The 14,203-nt window shown below is 38.8% G+C and overlaps 1 protein-coding gene across 1 annotated transcript; it reads right to left on the bottom strand.

The window, feature by feature from the left end:
- Nucleotides 1-37: 37 nt before the first annotated feature.
- Nucleotides 38-13,196, bottom strand: chfr (checkpoint with forkhead and ring finger domains, E3 ubiquitin protein ligase). Its single transcript, XM_018669443.2, has 18 exons — nucleotides 13,060-13,196; nucleotides 11,911-12,031; nucleotides 11,054-11,153; nucleotides 10,653-10,762; nucleotides 10,503-10,562; nucleotides 10,200-10,391; nucleotides 9,298-9,354; nucleotides 8,948-9,122; nucleotides 8,657-8,811; nucleotides 7,766-7,928; nucleotides 7,341-7,540; nucleotides 6,952-7,068; nucleotides 6,594-6,677; nucleotides 6,253-6,323; nucleotides 5,844-5,931; nucleotides 5,563-5,670; nucleotides 5,345-5,417; nucleotides 38-3,163 (listed from the first exon to the last, which is right to left on the bottom strand). The coding sequence occupies exons 2-18, from the start codon at nucleotides 12,014-12,016 to the stop codon at nucleotides 3,121-3,123; spliced, it is 1,902 nt and encodes a 633-aa protein (XP_018524959.1). The 5' UTR covers nucleotides 12,017-12,031; nucleotides 13,060-13,196; the 3' UTR covers nucleotides 38-3,120.
- Nucleotides 13,197-14,203: the final 1,007 nt, after the last annotated feature.

Genomic DNA, 14,203 nt, shown 5'->3' with positions numbered 1-14,203 from the left:
GAAAGGGGGCTTTAAAGATGTTGAAAAAGCAAGTCAATTCCTGTAGCCAGCTGTATCAGTTTTTTAATTTGTTGACAGTAAACAAGCAAATCAGATCCATATGTATTTCAAAGACAATCTTAGCAATACTAATACAACATACAAGGGAAAGAAGCTTTAATCAAACTATTTCTCAAACGTGAGACCTCTCAACAATTTTCTGCCTAGTGCTATTCTAGAGTGATTTAACTAAAAGTGGATTATAGTCTAGACTAATTGTTCAAATAGTGCATTGCATACAAAGTTTCCAGGCATCGGTGAGGACTTCCATCCTTCATACTGATGCATGCTCAGCTTTGAACTGATGTGACTGATGCCTTTTCAGTCTTCCATATTCTTGGAAGCTGTGTGATGAGGTAGAATGAAACCTGCCTCTTCCATACTGCTGAGCAGCTTGGTCCAGACTTTTGCACACAAAGTGAGTAAATATTTGCCTTGATATACAACATAACCCCACACATCTCACCACAGGGAGAATGCAAAGCACTCCTCCAAAGCCTCTTTAATACCAATTCCTGATTGGAGCGGCTTGAGACTGTTGTGGGCTTAGGGCGCCCAGATCTCCTGTAGGGAATAATTAAAACTCAGCCACTCTGTCGGGGGGATCGACCAGGCTTGTGCTGAGGGCCTGAGCCGCTAAGGAATGCCAATGTGGACCCACCATGACTGAGGGGGCCAAAAAAAACCCCACCTAAACCACCTTGCTAACACCACAAATTAAGGAGCTCAGGCCGAGTCCAGGAAAGTGCCCATTCACAAACCCATTTTGCCACCAAAATTTACACAGAACATATGAAGAGCTACATTCCAAAACAACACATCCATGTTCACTATGGCTAATGTGACTAATACTATACCAGAAATGGACATAATTTTCTAAAATTCAGCACACCAAGGAGACCCTTAAGTTTATTTTTCACATTTGAATTTTCCTTTCCGATGATGTATATCTCACTTTGGAATGAAACTCTTCATATGATTACAAATCAGATACTATGAGCCAGAGCTCTTCCAGGATGTCCGGTTCATATCATAACCTTACAGACTTAAAACAGAAGCCTTTAAATGTATGTGAAACAAATATGTGCAAATATCCTCATAGTTGTACAATATAGACACATCTAGCAAAAAATTAAAAACCAAGAAAATTCTACATAAACTTTAAGAAGACCAACATTTATCTGTAAAATTATACAAAATGTACTAATGCCAGTCAGGGCCTGCTTTTAACATTTTCTATTCCCCATTCTTCATGTCCACCAAAATTTTCTTTACACTGTGACCCTACGAAAAGAAAAAAAAAGAAAAAAAAACAAAACACAACAGCGCAACAAGACTATTATTATATTATATACTATTATACTTGTATTTCAATATATAAGGCCTCTTGAGACTAATTCTCATCTCACTTAGCTAAAAAAAAAAAGAAAAGAAAAAAAGGGTGATTTGTCATTTTTTTTTTAACTCTACATCATTACTAGTAGTACATGTTTGCATAATTGGGACCTGCTGACATCTGGGTAATGATAGTCATAGATGAGATGTTATCAGATTAAATGGGACTATTCAGCAACAGCTTGCTGACACAGACGTTTTCTAACCACCAAACATAGTTAACCTGAAATTCAAACAACTCAACAGCAGCTTTGTGTACCTGAGGAACCGGAGAAAATCTATTTATCTTAAATTCTAAATCTAACCAAATCCAACACACTGATCAACTAGTATCTCCAAAACATTAAGAGAATCTAAATAAATGTCTATCAAAATGGCTGCACAATAAGCTACAACATGTATAATTAGAACCCAAATGACAGAACGTGCTGTTTTATTTGTGTTGGCACAATTCTCTAAACTGTTGGTTCTGAACAGTGTATCCAGCAAAACATTGCATATGAAAACTCCATGAGCACCATCAGCTTCAGCATATTAAACTGTTAATGGTTGCTTGGAGTGCAGTCTATTTTTTTCCTCTTTAGAGTCCACATGGAGTAACTGTGCATTTCCTCACAGCTTAGCCTTTACTACAAGGTCCTGAGAAAGTGTCCCTTCTACACCACTATAATCACCTTGGAGATGATTATCCAGAGCAAAGCATACAACTGAGGCCCCCGTGCCCTCTGACAGCATTACAACACATTGATCCCCTTCCCACAAACATGAAATCCTATACAAATATCACATTGAATCTACCTTTGTACGTGTGTGGGGCTTTGATGTAGCTTTTTGCCCTTGCCTGGGAACACAGTAATGCCCTGGCAAAAAAGGAGTAGACCCTAAGAGGTGAGACACTTTCATAGTAATATTGCTGTATCTTGGAAGCAGTATATCAGCATAAAATTGTGCTGTATTAGTATTACTGTAATACTATTAATCACTTTACTTTTACTCTAATAATATTCAATAGTTGTATTCATTGATATTACGTTGTTTGAAGCCCTGGATTCTAAACTTCATAAAAAGTACAGAAGTAAAAAAATAAAATATGCATCAGGTTTTTAAGCCTTGATAACCAAGGCTGAAGAAGCACATAATATAAAACATGCACATCAACATTTGTAAGTTAATATATATGGCCTTGAGCCATACAGATTGCCTCAATCGCTCTTGATCTGAGAGGAAACTAACAATTTAATCACATAGGCTGGAGGAAGGACACATCAGGAAGCACCTTTAAGCATTTCACCATCCAAACAAATGAAATACTATCAAAAGGTGGTTGGTTACCTGGTAAATTAGACAAATGCATGAGCCACAGGCAAAATATATCACAATTTAAAAGGTGGCTGGTGATAAATGCCCACCCAGGTCTAATCTCTAAAGAACAGCTTGGAACTTTACTAAACTGAACTTTAGTGAATGTGCATAGCATTATTTCACACAGCCCTGTGTCAGGTAAAATGCTGTTCACTACTGTAAATGGATACTGACTGCAATTCAGCATTAAGTTATTGCATAACATGTGGAAGGCAGTTAGCTACAATGGATATAACAAAACAACAAACAAGGTCATGTCTCCCCAATGCATGAAATGATCAGTTATCTACATTTGACACTGAAGAATCAAACCACCCTGCTACTTCAGTTCTTGAAACGTGTCTGGTCACATATGTGATTGAATTTCCTGGAATAAAAAGAAAGAGAAGACACCACATAAATTAAGTGTAAAAAAAAAAAAAAAAAAAAAAAAAACCCCAAAGAGATGACATGACATGAACCACTTTACACAGGTCTTCAAATAGCAGAATAAGGAACTATGGGACCATGTTTATATAAGGACTCCATCTAGTGCTAAAATAAGTGAACTACAAGCATTGAGCAAGCATTCAGTGTCTTCGTCTCATGTCATATGTGTGACCAATGCATTATCAGATCTATTCTCAACAGATTTATGACCAGGACTCTGTCATGGAACAAAAACACATCCAGCTTGCTTGTAGAACATGCTATGAGTGGTTTTCAAAACAAGTGTCTATAAATGTTCAGAAATCTGTCTGAAATTATATAAATAAATATAAGTGCTAATAGAAACTGTGGCTCAGAATCTATTTTACATGTCAGTGTGATATGACTGATATTAACATTTATGCATGTAAGTGGAGCCCACAGCATAATGTATGATGGGCAATCATTACTGAATGGATGGGTTTGTGCTGTTCACTGCTAAGGGCATTTTTTGAAAAACAAACTATGGCTATTGATTAAAGACAGTTCAGTAGAGAAGCAATACAAAGTTATTCAGTCAATCAGCACAGAAGAAGCAAAACCCTGCAACATTTGAATATAAAACAAAACTGTTAATTCTCAAGGGAAAAAAGTGTCAGTGTTGCAAAGACAATACAAGTCACTGACAAAGCTTCACTGTCCCTAAAAGGGACAGTTTCTCCACCATACAGTGCCTTGCGTAAGTATTTATCCCCCTTGAACTTTTCCACATTTTGTAGTGTTACCAACTGGAATTCAAATTGACTTAAATGGTCGTTTTACCATTTGATTAACACAAAACGCGCAGTGCTTTGAAGGTGCAAAATACATTTTATTGTGACACAAACAATAATTAGGACAACAAAGCAGTCATCTCTTAGATGCATAAGTATTCACCCCCCTGAGTCAATACTTTGTAGAACCACCTTTTGCTGCCATTACAGCTGCCAAGATGCAAAATAGCTCAGTCAGACTGGATGGAGACTATCTGTGAACAGCAATTTTTAAGTCATGCCACAGATTCTCGATTGGATTTAGGTCTGGGCATTCTAACACATTAATATGCTTTGATCTGAACCATTCCATTGTAGCTCTGGCTGTATGTTTAGGATTGTTGTCCTGCTGGAAGGTGAACCATGCTTCATGGTGGGGATGGTGTGCCCAGAGTGATGTGCAGTGTTAGGTTTCCACCACATGTAGCGTTTTGCATTAAGGCCAAAAAGTTACATTTTGGTCTCATCTGACCAGAGTACCTTTTTCCAATTATTTGCTGTGTCTACCATGTGGCTTGTGGGAAACTGCAAACGGCACTTCTTATGGCTTTCTTACAACAATAAAGGCCAGATTTGGGGAGTTGACTAATAGTTGTTCCGTGGGCAGACTCTCCCAGCTGAGCTGTGGATCTTTGCAGCTCCTCCAGAGTTACCATGGGCTTGTTGGTTGCTTCTCTGATTAATGCTGTCCTTGCCTGGTCTGTCAGTTTAGGTGCACAGCCTTGTCTTGGTAGATTTGCAGTTGTGCCATACTCTTTCCATTTTCAGATGATGGATTTAATAGTGCTCTGTGAGATGTTCAATGTTTGGGATATTTTTTTTAACCTAACCCTGCTTTATACTTCTCTACAACTTTATCCCTGACCTATCTGCTGAGCTCCTTGGTCTTTATGACGCTGTTCGTTTGGTAATGTTCTCCAACAAACCTCTGAGGCCTTCACAGAACAGGTGTATTTACACTGAGATTAAATTTCACACAGGAGGACTCTATTTACTAATTATATGACTTCTGAAGGCAATTGGTTGCACTGGATTTTACTTAGGGGTTTCACAGTAAAGGGGGTGAATATATATGCACTCAACAGTTTTCAGATTTTTATTTGTAAATAATTTTGAAAACCATGTAATATTTTCCCCCAACTTCAAAATGATGCACTATTTTGGTTGGTCAATTACATAAAACCCCAATAAAATAGATTTTAATTTATGGTTGTAATGTGACAAAATGTGGAAAAGTTCAAGGGGGGTGAATACTTATGCAAGACACTATACAACCATCAGAGGGCAGATATGTTATCTGATTCAGTGTATTATCTAGTAAGACTTACATTGCATGATGAGCCTTCACCTGCGTGCGACAGTTGCGTCCCCAATAACAGTCAGGACGAGACGTTACAGCAGCTGAGGAGAGGACATTGAGTGAAATCATTACATGGGCATGGCATAAACATTTAGCATAAGTGAAAAAACAAAAACAAAACAACTGTTATCCATTTGTTGCCTAAACGAATAAAATCCCTTTAAAAATGATCTCAGTCTGTCTGACCTGGCAGTTCAGATGGAGGGATGTTCTGTCTGTACTTGAAGGCCAGCTCCTTGAATGCTCGCAGGCCGCAGCAATAGCACAGGATGGTGTTTGCAGAAATACGGCAATCTAACAGAGTCAGAAAGAATCATCATCATTGCACCACTACCTTTTTTATATAGTTTAACCACACTGTACCGGCTACATGAGGCAGAGTGTCACAGTGGATCTTCCAAATGTATTGGCATTCAAATCCACTACTCTGTAATGAAAGTGTCTTGGCTTTTGATTTGAAGGCTCACCTGTCAGGCAGTAGTGTGATTGCTCTAAGCCCTGCAGAGCCTCCTGGAGAAGATCTCTCCATGTCTTCCCTCTGGAAGACAAGTAGCTCTAGTGGAAGGACAGAGACACACAAATAAAAGCATCTTAACATCACACATGTGACTGCACTCTCCCGTTTGCTAATGGTGGTACAGATGACATATTGTAATCTGGAATGCTTATTTAGCTTTGAGCAGTAGTTTGGTGGACACACCAATCCAAAGTGTTTCAGAGTACCTATTTTAGCAGCAGTTGCATAAGTGTGAATCCCGAGATGTAAACAGCATGCTTTACACAATTAGCTTAAACAAGTAATTCATTCTAATATGCAAATAAAAAATCCCAAAAATGGTGAATATCAATAAAATATTTCACATTAGTCAATCCTACCTGAAGGATCTCTGATTCATAGTTATTGTTGTTTAGCACTCCATCCAGGCATTTGTCTGTCAGATTGAGCTCTGGGAAAAACAAAAAAAGAAAAACAGTGAATTTTAACCACTGAACATTTAATAAATTATATTAACTATATCTAATTAGCTTCCCAATCTCCTAAAGATAAACACTTGTGGGAAATGCTGTGCTTTTAAGGATGTCAATCATCAAAATTGCAGATGTTGTAGTTGGAATCTATTTGAGACAATCTGCACCTAAATTAAAGGTATACTGGTAACAGTGTTATTGCTGGGTTGAGATCCCCCTGGGGCTGTTTTGCTGAAACAGATACATACCACTGAATCGAGCCAGACAGCCTTGACAGCCAATCCTCTGGCAACCCCAGTACATATGACAGAAGGGTCGCTGGCACAGCACACCTGCCAACAGACAAGACATCATGTATTCGAGGTGTATAATGACATTTGTGCAGCAATCTATCCACACGTGAATTTCCTGCCAAGTTGTCCTTTATCAGGTGATTTTTACATGCATTGCATACCTCAAAATATGTACATGAAATACATTGAATTTTATTTTCCTATATCAACTCTCTTCCTATTTCACTGTAGTTACATGTAGTTTTCTGACTGACAGCATATTTCTATCTATCGGAATGCTGCAGAATGATTAACAAGTTCAGGAACCACTCACATTGTTGAGCAGTGTCCTGCTGGCTGTTTAGCTCAGCTCTTCTGTCTGGCATCGGCTGGAGGCAGCAGGTACAGATGAGATGGCAGCCCTGAGGGGGGCAGCGGTACTCCTGAGGAGCTGAAGACAGGATGGGGGCAGAAAAAGGGTTTAGACAGGTGGAGATCCAAATAGATGGCAGGATGATCTACACAGTTGAGCTGCAGCTGGTTTTCAGGTGAATTTACCAGCTACAGAGCACACTTCTTGCTTATTGTTTTGGGAATTAGCATTATAACAGCATGCTGTACCCTGAAATTTGCCAGTTGAGTAAAAAGTCTAACTTCAGCTAGAAATCCCCCTCTCCTCCTATTCACTCCTATTCTCCTATTCAAATCCAGACTGTTAATCACCTGAGGGGACGTCAGAGGATGTTGAAGGCTGCTCCCCTGTTGGCTTTGCAGACCCTTCCTCAGTTACTGGTTTGGGTGGAGCAGGTATGGGCGGTGTAGCTAGCAGACCAGGGAACCAGTAGTTTGAACCTGTAGCAAACAGAACCTGACTGACCTCCCTCCTGTAGCCAGGACACTGTCTGCACATCACTAAAGGTTGACTGGAGACAAAAACACAAAAGGAAAATGTTCACAAATATGTCCCATGTCATGATATTCTCATAACACTGGTGATTCAAGTGGTTGGTGGTGTTTTTTTGTTTTGTTTTGTTTTGTTTTTTTTAAACAACTGCTGTTATTAACATTTTCATCTGAGATATTTTACATTACCTATGCAACTCATTGTTAGAAATATTTTACACTGCCTTTCCAGCCAGACCTTTTACCTAATGTCTGAGGAGTCACTGTCATTGTCAGAGAGCTCAAAAAGGTAATCTGAACTGCCCTCCTCATCAGAGAAAGAGCGTTCAACTTTTGGCTGCAACATGTCCTGAGTTATCTTGTTACGGCTGTCCATGCTCTTCAGATCCTCCTCACTGCGACACTTTTCTGTGGGGCAGAAATGAAACACAAACATATACAATGTCAATATCTCATCATTTATGGGAATATGTATATACATATATGTGTATGTGTGTGTGTGTGTGTGTGTAAGCTATCATCCCTGATGGACAAGGAGCACCACCCCCTGCAGGACTGAGCAACTCCTTCAGCGATAGGCTGCTTCACCCAAAGTACGTGAAGGAAAGGCATCGCAGGTCCTTCCTTCCTGCTGCTGTCTGACTCTACAACCAGCACTGCTCCTAATACACCACATACTCACACGGACCATTTTCACTAGGTTCTACACTTAAATTAATCCATCCTGATCCAAAAGAGCTGCTATCAGTCATTCATTGTGTGCAATTCCACTTCAAAATGTGCAATATCTGTATTTAGTTCATTTTCTGTCTCTATGTATAAAGTCCTGTGTATATTGCTTTTCTGTTAATATTTTTTATTACATTGTCATGTTTATACATATGTGTATATTTTTTATTGCATTATCTTGTTTTTATCTTGTCTTTTACTCGTATTTATGTCTTTTTCTATCTTTTCAATCACTTATGCTGCTGCAACAATGTAAATTTCCCCATTGTGGGACTAAAAGGATTATCTTATCTTATCTTATATACTGCTTTGGAAATTACATGCCTATATCATGCCAGCTTTGGCAGAAGAACTTGGCATTTTGAATAAAGTATGTCTCATATTAAAATATCGTGATGTGTTCAAACCTGGATGCTGGATGAGGTAAGCCTCCACCAGGTTGTTAAGGATGTGGTTCTTGCGAATCCTCTCCACAGGACAGCGGCAGGTGGGGCAAAGCGAAGAACGCTCCATCCAGCCTGAGTAGCAGGCAGCACAGAAGACATGCATGCAAGGCTGCAAGCTAAAGCAGAAAACAAGAGACTCAGTTAAAATCACACACTGTTATATTTGGTGCATGTGAATGCAAAGTGCCTTACCAGACAACAAAGCAGGGTTCAAGCCCCTAACTTTAGATATCACAGCTCTTGAGATGTTACCTGACACAGTCATGCAGTAGGTCCTGGCAAATAACACATGTCAGAGACTCCTCCATCTTGTCTGTTTTAGTTCCTTCCACTGGAGGTTTAGACAAAGGACTCCCAGGACTTCCCTTAGCTGAACCAGCCACTTCTGTGCTGGAGGTGTGTGGCAAGTTTGAATCATAATCTTTATCTGTAAACACAAAAAGTATATATTTCATGCTACAGTGAGTCATTTATGGGATTTGTTTTTGTTTTTAGGGTCGGAACAAAAGCTCTTAAGTAAAGTTCTTTTAAAATTTAAATGTACTATGAATATTCAAGGAAAACCAGGTTAATATCTATGTTAAAAGAGTAACTAAAGTTACCTTTTTTCCTCCGCTTGCTTTCTGGCTCCATGTTGTCCATGTCTTCTTTAAGTTTGGCTGAAAAATTTGGTTGAACAAGTTAAAACTAGGGTTGGGTCATATAGCACAGTAATACCTGTAAATATCTTAATGTAATAAAAAAACAACAACAAAGTACTAAACTAAAGTATTAACAATGTTGCAATGTGGTGATGAGTTTACATTATTATTATGTATAGCAGCAACACACATGGCTGACAGCTAATGGAGGAGTTGGTTGGGAGCAGTATGGGAGCAGTTTGAGAACAATAATCCTAAGAGGAAAAGAGTAGGGGAGCTAAAACATACAACAAAGGCCATTTACGCCATTATCTGGTAACTATATTGACTTTGAGGCAAATTGTGCCAGGATCTGACTCAGCTAAGTTCGATCTCATTGTATGTTCACTTTGTGAGCAATTAGTCTGAGAAGCATGTCCCTAAAAAACAAAAAACTTCCTGAGTTTTTAAAAGTTGAAAAAACTGGGAGGGTAATAGCTCAGTTAGTCACAGTCAAGTTGTGATTTCAGAGGAAAAAGTCATGGCACAATGCAGATGAGAGCCGGCAGCACGTTGAGGACAGTGTAATAATCACTAGGTAGACACAATTAGACAATACAGCCTGCACTGAGTTGGAGTTTGTTTTAAAGTTCCATATTGATCAGCAAACTAATATCAGTAGGTTTGTCTGTGACTAATCGAAGAGCAGAACAGAGCCGCATCTCTGTCTCGCTGTCTACACCTTTAACATCATACAAATCCACCATCTGTCACTGCCTCCACCTGACCACATCAACTGTTGTTACAAATATACATATTAAAAAATATGTTGCAATATCATGATATTAATTAACCATCCCTCAGGGTGTTAGCAGACAACCTACCAGAGGCAGGAGAGGCTGTTGTTGCCATGGGACCAGAAGTGAGAGGGCTCTCAATACAGAAGTGGGAGGTGGAGGGCTGAGGTTCCTCCTGAGTTGGATCACGAGGAGCCTTGGTGAGCAATACAGGTTCTACAGAGAGCGACATCTCTGAAGCTGGAAGAGGAGCAGGACTGTGTGATGGTCTCCCTGTGTCTTAAGTTCAGATACAGGGTTGGGGGTTACTAGTGAGGCACATTACAGCTGTGGAATAAAAGTGGTTGAACTAGACAAAAGAGCTGGGCGGGTTACTACCAGACTACTTACCATAACTATGTTGTGAATTCCCTTGCTCCGTTTTGATTGAGTGGTACACGTAAGCGATGTCTACAGGGTGACAAGAGAGGGGAATGCTTGCCTTTCCTTCTTATAAATTCATACCAACATATTACTCTCATAATAGAATGGACTACTCACTTTGTTCTGGCTCACTTTTCCTATAAACAAAGTAGATGACGTCACCATTCTGCAGCATGTGAGTCTGCTTCTTGACCAGTTTGGACATGTTGATTACTGTGCCATTAGTGCTACAGACAAACAAATATGAAATTACATGTCACTGTACACTGTAAAGGTTTCCTGTGTTTGCTTTATGAAAGGGCACAAATTAGTACATAACTACACACCTGAACAGCTTAGTCTCTCTTTCAAACATATTTAAATTATTTCAATACAGTGCAAAATTTAACCTCTAATCAATAGTGCCCCACAGAACTCATATTATTTAGCTGGATCCACTGGGAAGCTAACACATGATACACACAACAATTCTGTACTTAGTTTCTTTCACTGATGGGTAAACATTCAACATACAGTACCTCATGTCTTCAAGCCACACCAGCCCTGAGCTTTCATCTTGCACGATCTTGCAGTGCTCCCCTGAGACCAGTTTGCTGGCTGGAAATGACAGATAACATCCTGGCAACAAAATAATAAAATGCCACTGTGAAAATACAGACAATAATAAAAAAAATCAGTTCTCTGAAACAGAGCCTATTCAATTAATCCTTCAGCTTTTTCATGTCTCCTTTAAGGAAGAATGATGGGTAATATATGTATCTGTTTAAGATTGTGACATGTTGTTATGTCCGTTTCTTTTTCCCCCTCAGACGATGCAAAACACATTTTTAGTGATTCTGTCAACACAGTTCTATATCTTCAACCTATCCTAAATAAATACGAAAAAAATCCAACCTCATACTACAATGATTCACCTGAAACTCTGTTGCCATGACATTTTTAGACCTAGTAATGCCCAAACATAAGCCAACCAATTAAGGCTAGTTGCTTTGCATTGCAAAAAAGTAGACCCCAAAAGCACTCAACAAAGCAGACACAGGGGGAAATATAGGCCCAACCTTTTCTAAGGCAAAACCCATACAAAAAAAATATCTACTTAATATTCTGCACGCATGTTCTCAATGGACGCCTTTTGTTATCGTCACAAGGGGCTGTCTAAGTTTGGTGCACTAAAGAAGGCTTTGTGTTTTCAAGGGGGAGGTTTTAAAGGCTCCAGACACTGACAGCAGTGTCTACAGACAGGATTGTCTTTTGTTAACAGGTACACCACATTTTGAGCTTTTTAAAGCAAGATTAAAAAATGTTTTCTGAAATGAGATATAATATGAAGACAAATCTTTGTTGTTCATTCCATAACATACACAAACTAACTGACCTTTTTTTCTGCCAACTGTGCATTCCCTGTTAAAAAGCAGGACAGTTTCACTGGAGTCCACTTTGACTAGCTTCCCCCATGGTCGTCCTCTCCCACAACTGTCCATGGCCTGATGTTGTTTCTGTAAGAAATTATGTGAAAACAAGTTTGGAATGGTTTAAATATAAGATTCTACTCGATATTGCTGTTTGGCGTCAAGGTTGTTTTAGTGCCATTGTTTTAAATGGTACCAAAGAGAAAGTGAAATTAATAATATATGTCGAGTAACCTTTTTTTTTTTTTTTTTTTTTTTGCATTTTTTTTGCATTTTTTGCATTTTATTTCGTTTGTAACGTTGTTGCCAACTAGATTGGTTTTGATGGCAGATGCCGAATTAAGTAAATCTGACATTTAGAGATACTCAGGTTCTTGACAGATATGACCAAACAAAATATATGCTCCTTTCAAAATGAATCCACGCATCCGTTTTTAATTTCAGTATTCACAAAAAAACAACAAAAAAAAAAAAACAAAAACCCTTGCATTCATTTCAAAAGGACTTCAACTTACGGAGCTGTGAAGTTTTTACGTCTCATTCTCTTAAGCTAAAACACATCATAAAACTTAATATTTCTAGGTAGCCAGTTTCAATTTCACTTAAAACCCAGTGCTGTTGGATATATCATGTTCTATATATGCCGAATCAAGTGCATTTTATGGATTCATAAACGATCATGAGCAACTTTATGACAGATATTCACCAAGCCAAATAAGAAAGACAGCAATAAAATGAGAGAGTTTCTCACCGAGTTTGTTAAAGGACCCATTAGGGCTAAATCTGCTAACGAGACCTAGCTAAGCTTGGCTTTTCTGGGCTTACTAGCTATCCATCGTTATTAGCTGAGTCTTGTAACAAACTGGAAACCCATTAAATTATTTCATTCGTCAACTATCAGTGTGGCAAAATTTTCATAATGCACACGCTGTGGGATATTACAGCGGTTAACATGAACACACGCAACTTCGTTCAATAATAACACTAAGCTAACGCGATTGCTAACGTTAGCAACCCACCATACCGTGTATCCAAGAGAAAATCGAAAGAACGTCGCAACTACCAGGAATGCCTGTAACGTTATGCTTATCCCATATCTGACACGGCTACTTTACCGTCAAAAGTTTAGTTTGTTGTCCCAGTTTCCTTGCATAAAACCGCTTCTTGTCCTCATGTTCCAGCTATAGGGACAAGATGCACTTCCTGCCAAGCTCAGGGTTGACAATATGTATCAGCTGATGGAGGAGGGGCAGCTTGGGTTCGTGGTTAAAAGTTCGTGTGTATCTGGGTGTGCTGAGGCTGCCACCCCAAAAACATAATCAGACATTGTTGGAGTGAGTCTGACGCACGTGTTATGCCACTTCCATGGAAAACAAAAATCATTTAGCCTTAAGTATACATCTGGTGATCAAATGCACGAACAGACTGTCACTATTTTAACAAAGAAGATTATGTAGGAAAATATGGAAGGTGTGAATGATTATAAGCATGTAACTTAATATCATGTGGTTCAAAATATGCTGTGACACACAAAAAGTAGTGCGTGTAACAAATGCACAACATTTTGTTTGTGCATTTTGTTTGGGAACAAAATTGACTTTTACTGTACATAACACTTGTGTTGAATCAAGTCAACCTCTGTTTACTTTTTTTTTTTCATGGTTATGGTTATATTTAGCAAATTCTCATGATTTATTTTATATTTTAGGTTTTTATAGTAACAGTAACGCTTACATTTCATAATACGAAAGTATTGTTGACTCAAAGTCGTTTTGCCAGTTTTTCATCTTTTTTGCAACTTTTTGGACTCTGACAGTCCCTGTCTGCAGCAGTTGGAGCTTTCTGGTGTGAATTAGTGTAAAACTGACAAATTCAAGGGGAGAGGGGAAGTGTGTGGGGAACTGCCCTTTATTCTTTGTCATAAATTGCTCTGTAGTATATAACACAACTGAGAACACCCCAAGTCAATGTTAAGTAATTATAAATACAACTTTGTTTTCAGCCAAAGCCTGCGAGGAATGAGGCCCATTCATTTGGAAAAACAAGAGTTTGACTAATAAAAGTGTATCGAAGGCTGTGCACTTGGTTTACAAATCTGTGTGCACGGTTCATAAACCGTGCCCTACGACTACAAAACTGTGGCCATGGATTACAAATCTGAGAGCATGGTTTACAAACATTTTTGATAACCGATTTGACTTCCTGTGCAGGGAAGACAATGGAGGCCCCCTTGGTTAAACTTAGAGGAAAAAAAAGAGC

The sequence above is a fragment of the Lates calcarifer genome, linkage group LG13 (genome assembly GCF_001640805.2).
Source record: "Lates calcarifer isolate ASB-BC8 linkage group LG13, TLL_Latcal_v3, whole genome shotgun sequence".
Classification (NCBI taxonomy): Eukaryota; Metazoa; Chordata; class Actinopteri; family Centropomidae; genus Lates; species Lates calcarifer.
The sequence above is the reverse complement of the archived record's forward strand: the minus strand, read 5'-3'. Positions and strand labels throughout refer to the sequence as shown.

Bases quoted from the DNA above. Each gene is read 5' to 3' on its own strand.
- chfr (XM_018669443.2), bottom strand. From the start codon at position 12,016: ATGGACAGTTGTGGGAGAGGACGACCATGGGGGAAGCTAGTCAAAGTG. The intron at 6,324-6,593 runs GTATGTATCTGT...TGTTTTTCCCAG, and splicing joins CTGTCTGGCTCGATTCAGTG to AGCTCAATCTGACAGACAAA. The intron at 5,932-6,252 runs GTAGGATTGACT...TCCTTCCACTAG, and splicing joins ATGAATCAGAGATCCTTCAG to AGCTACTTGTCTTCCAGAGG.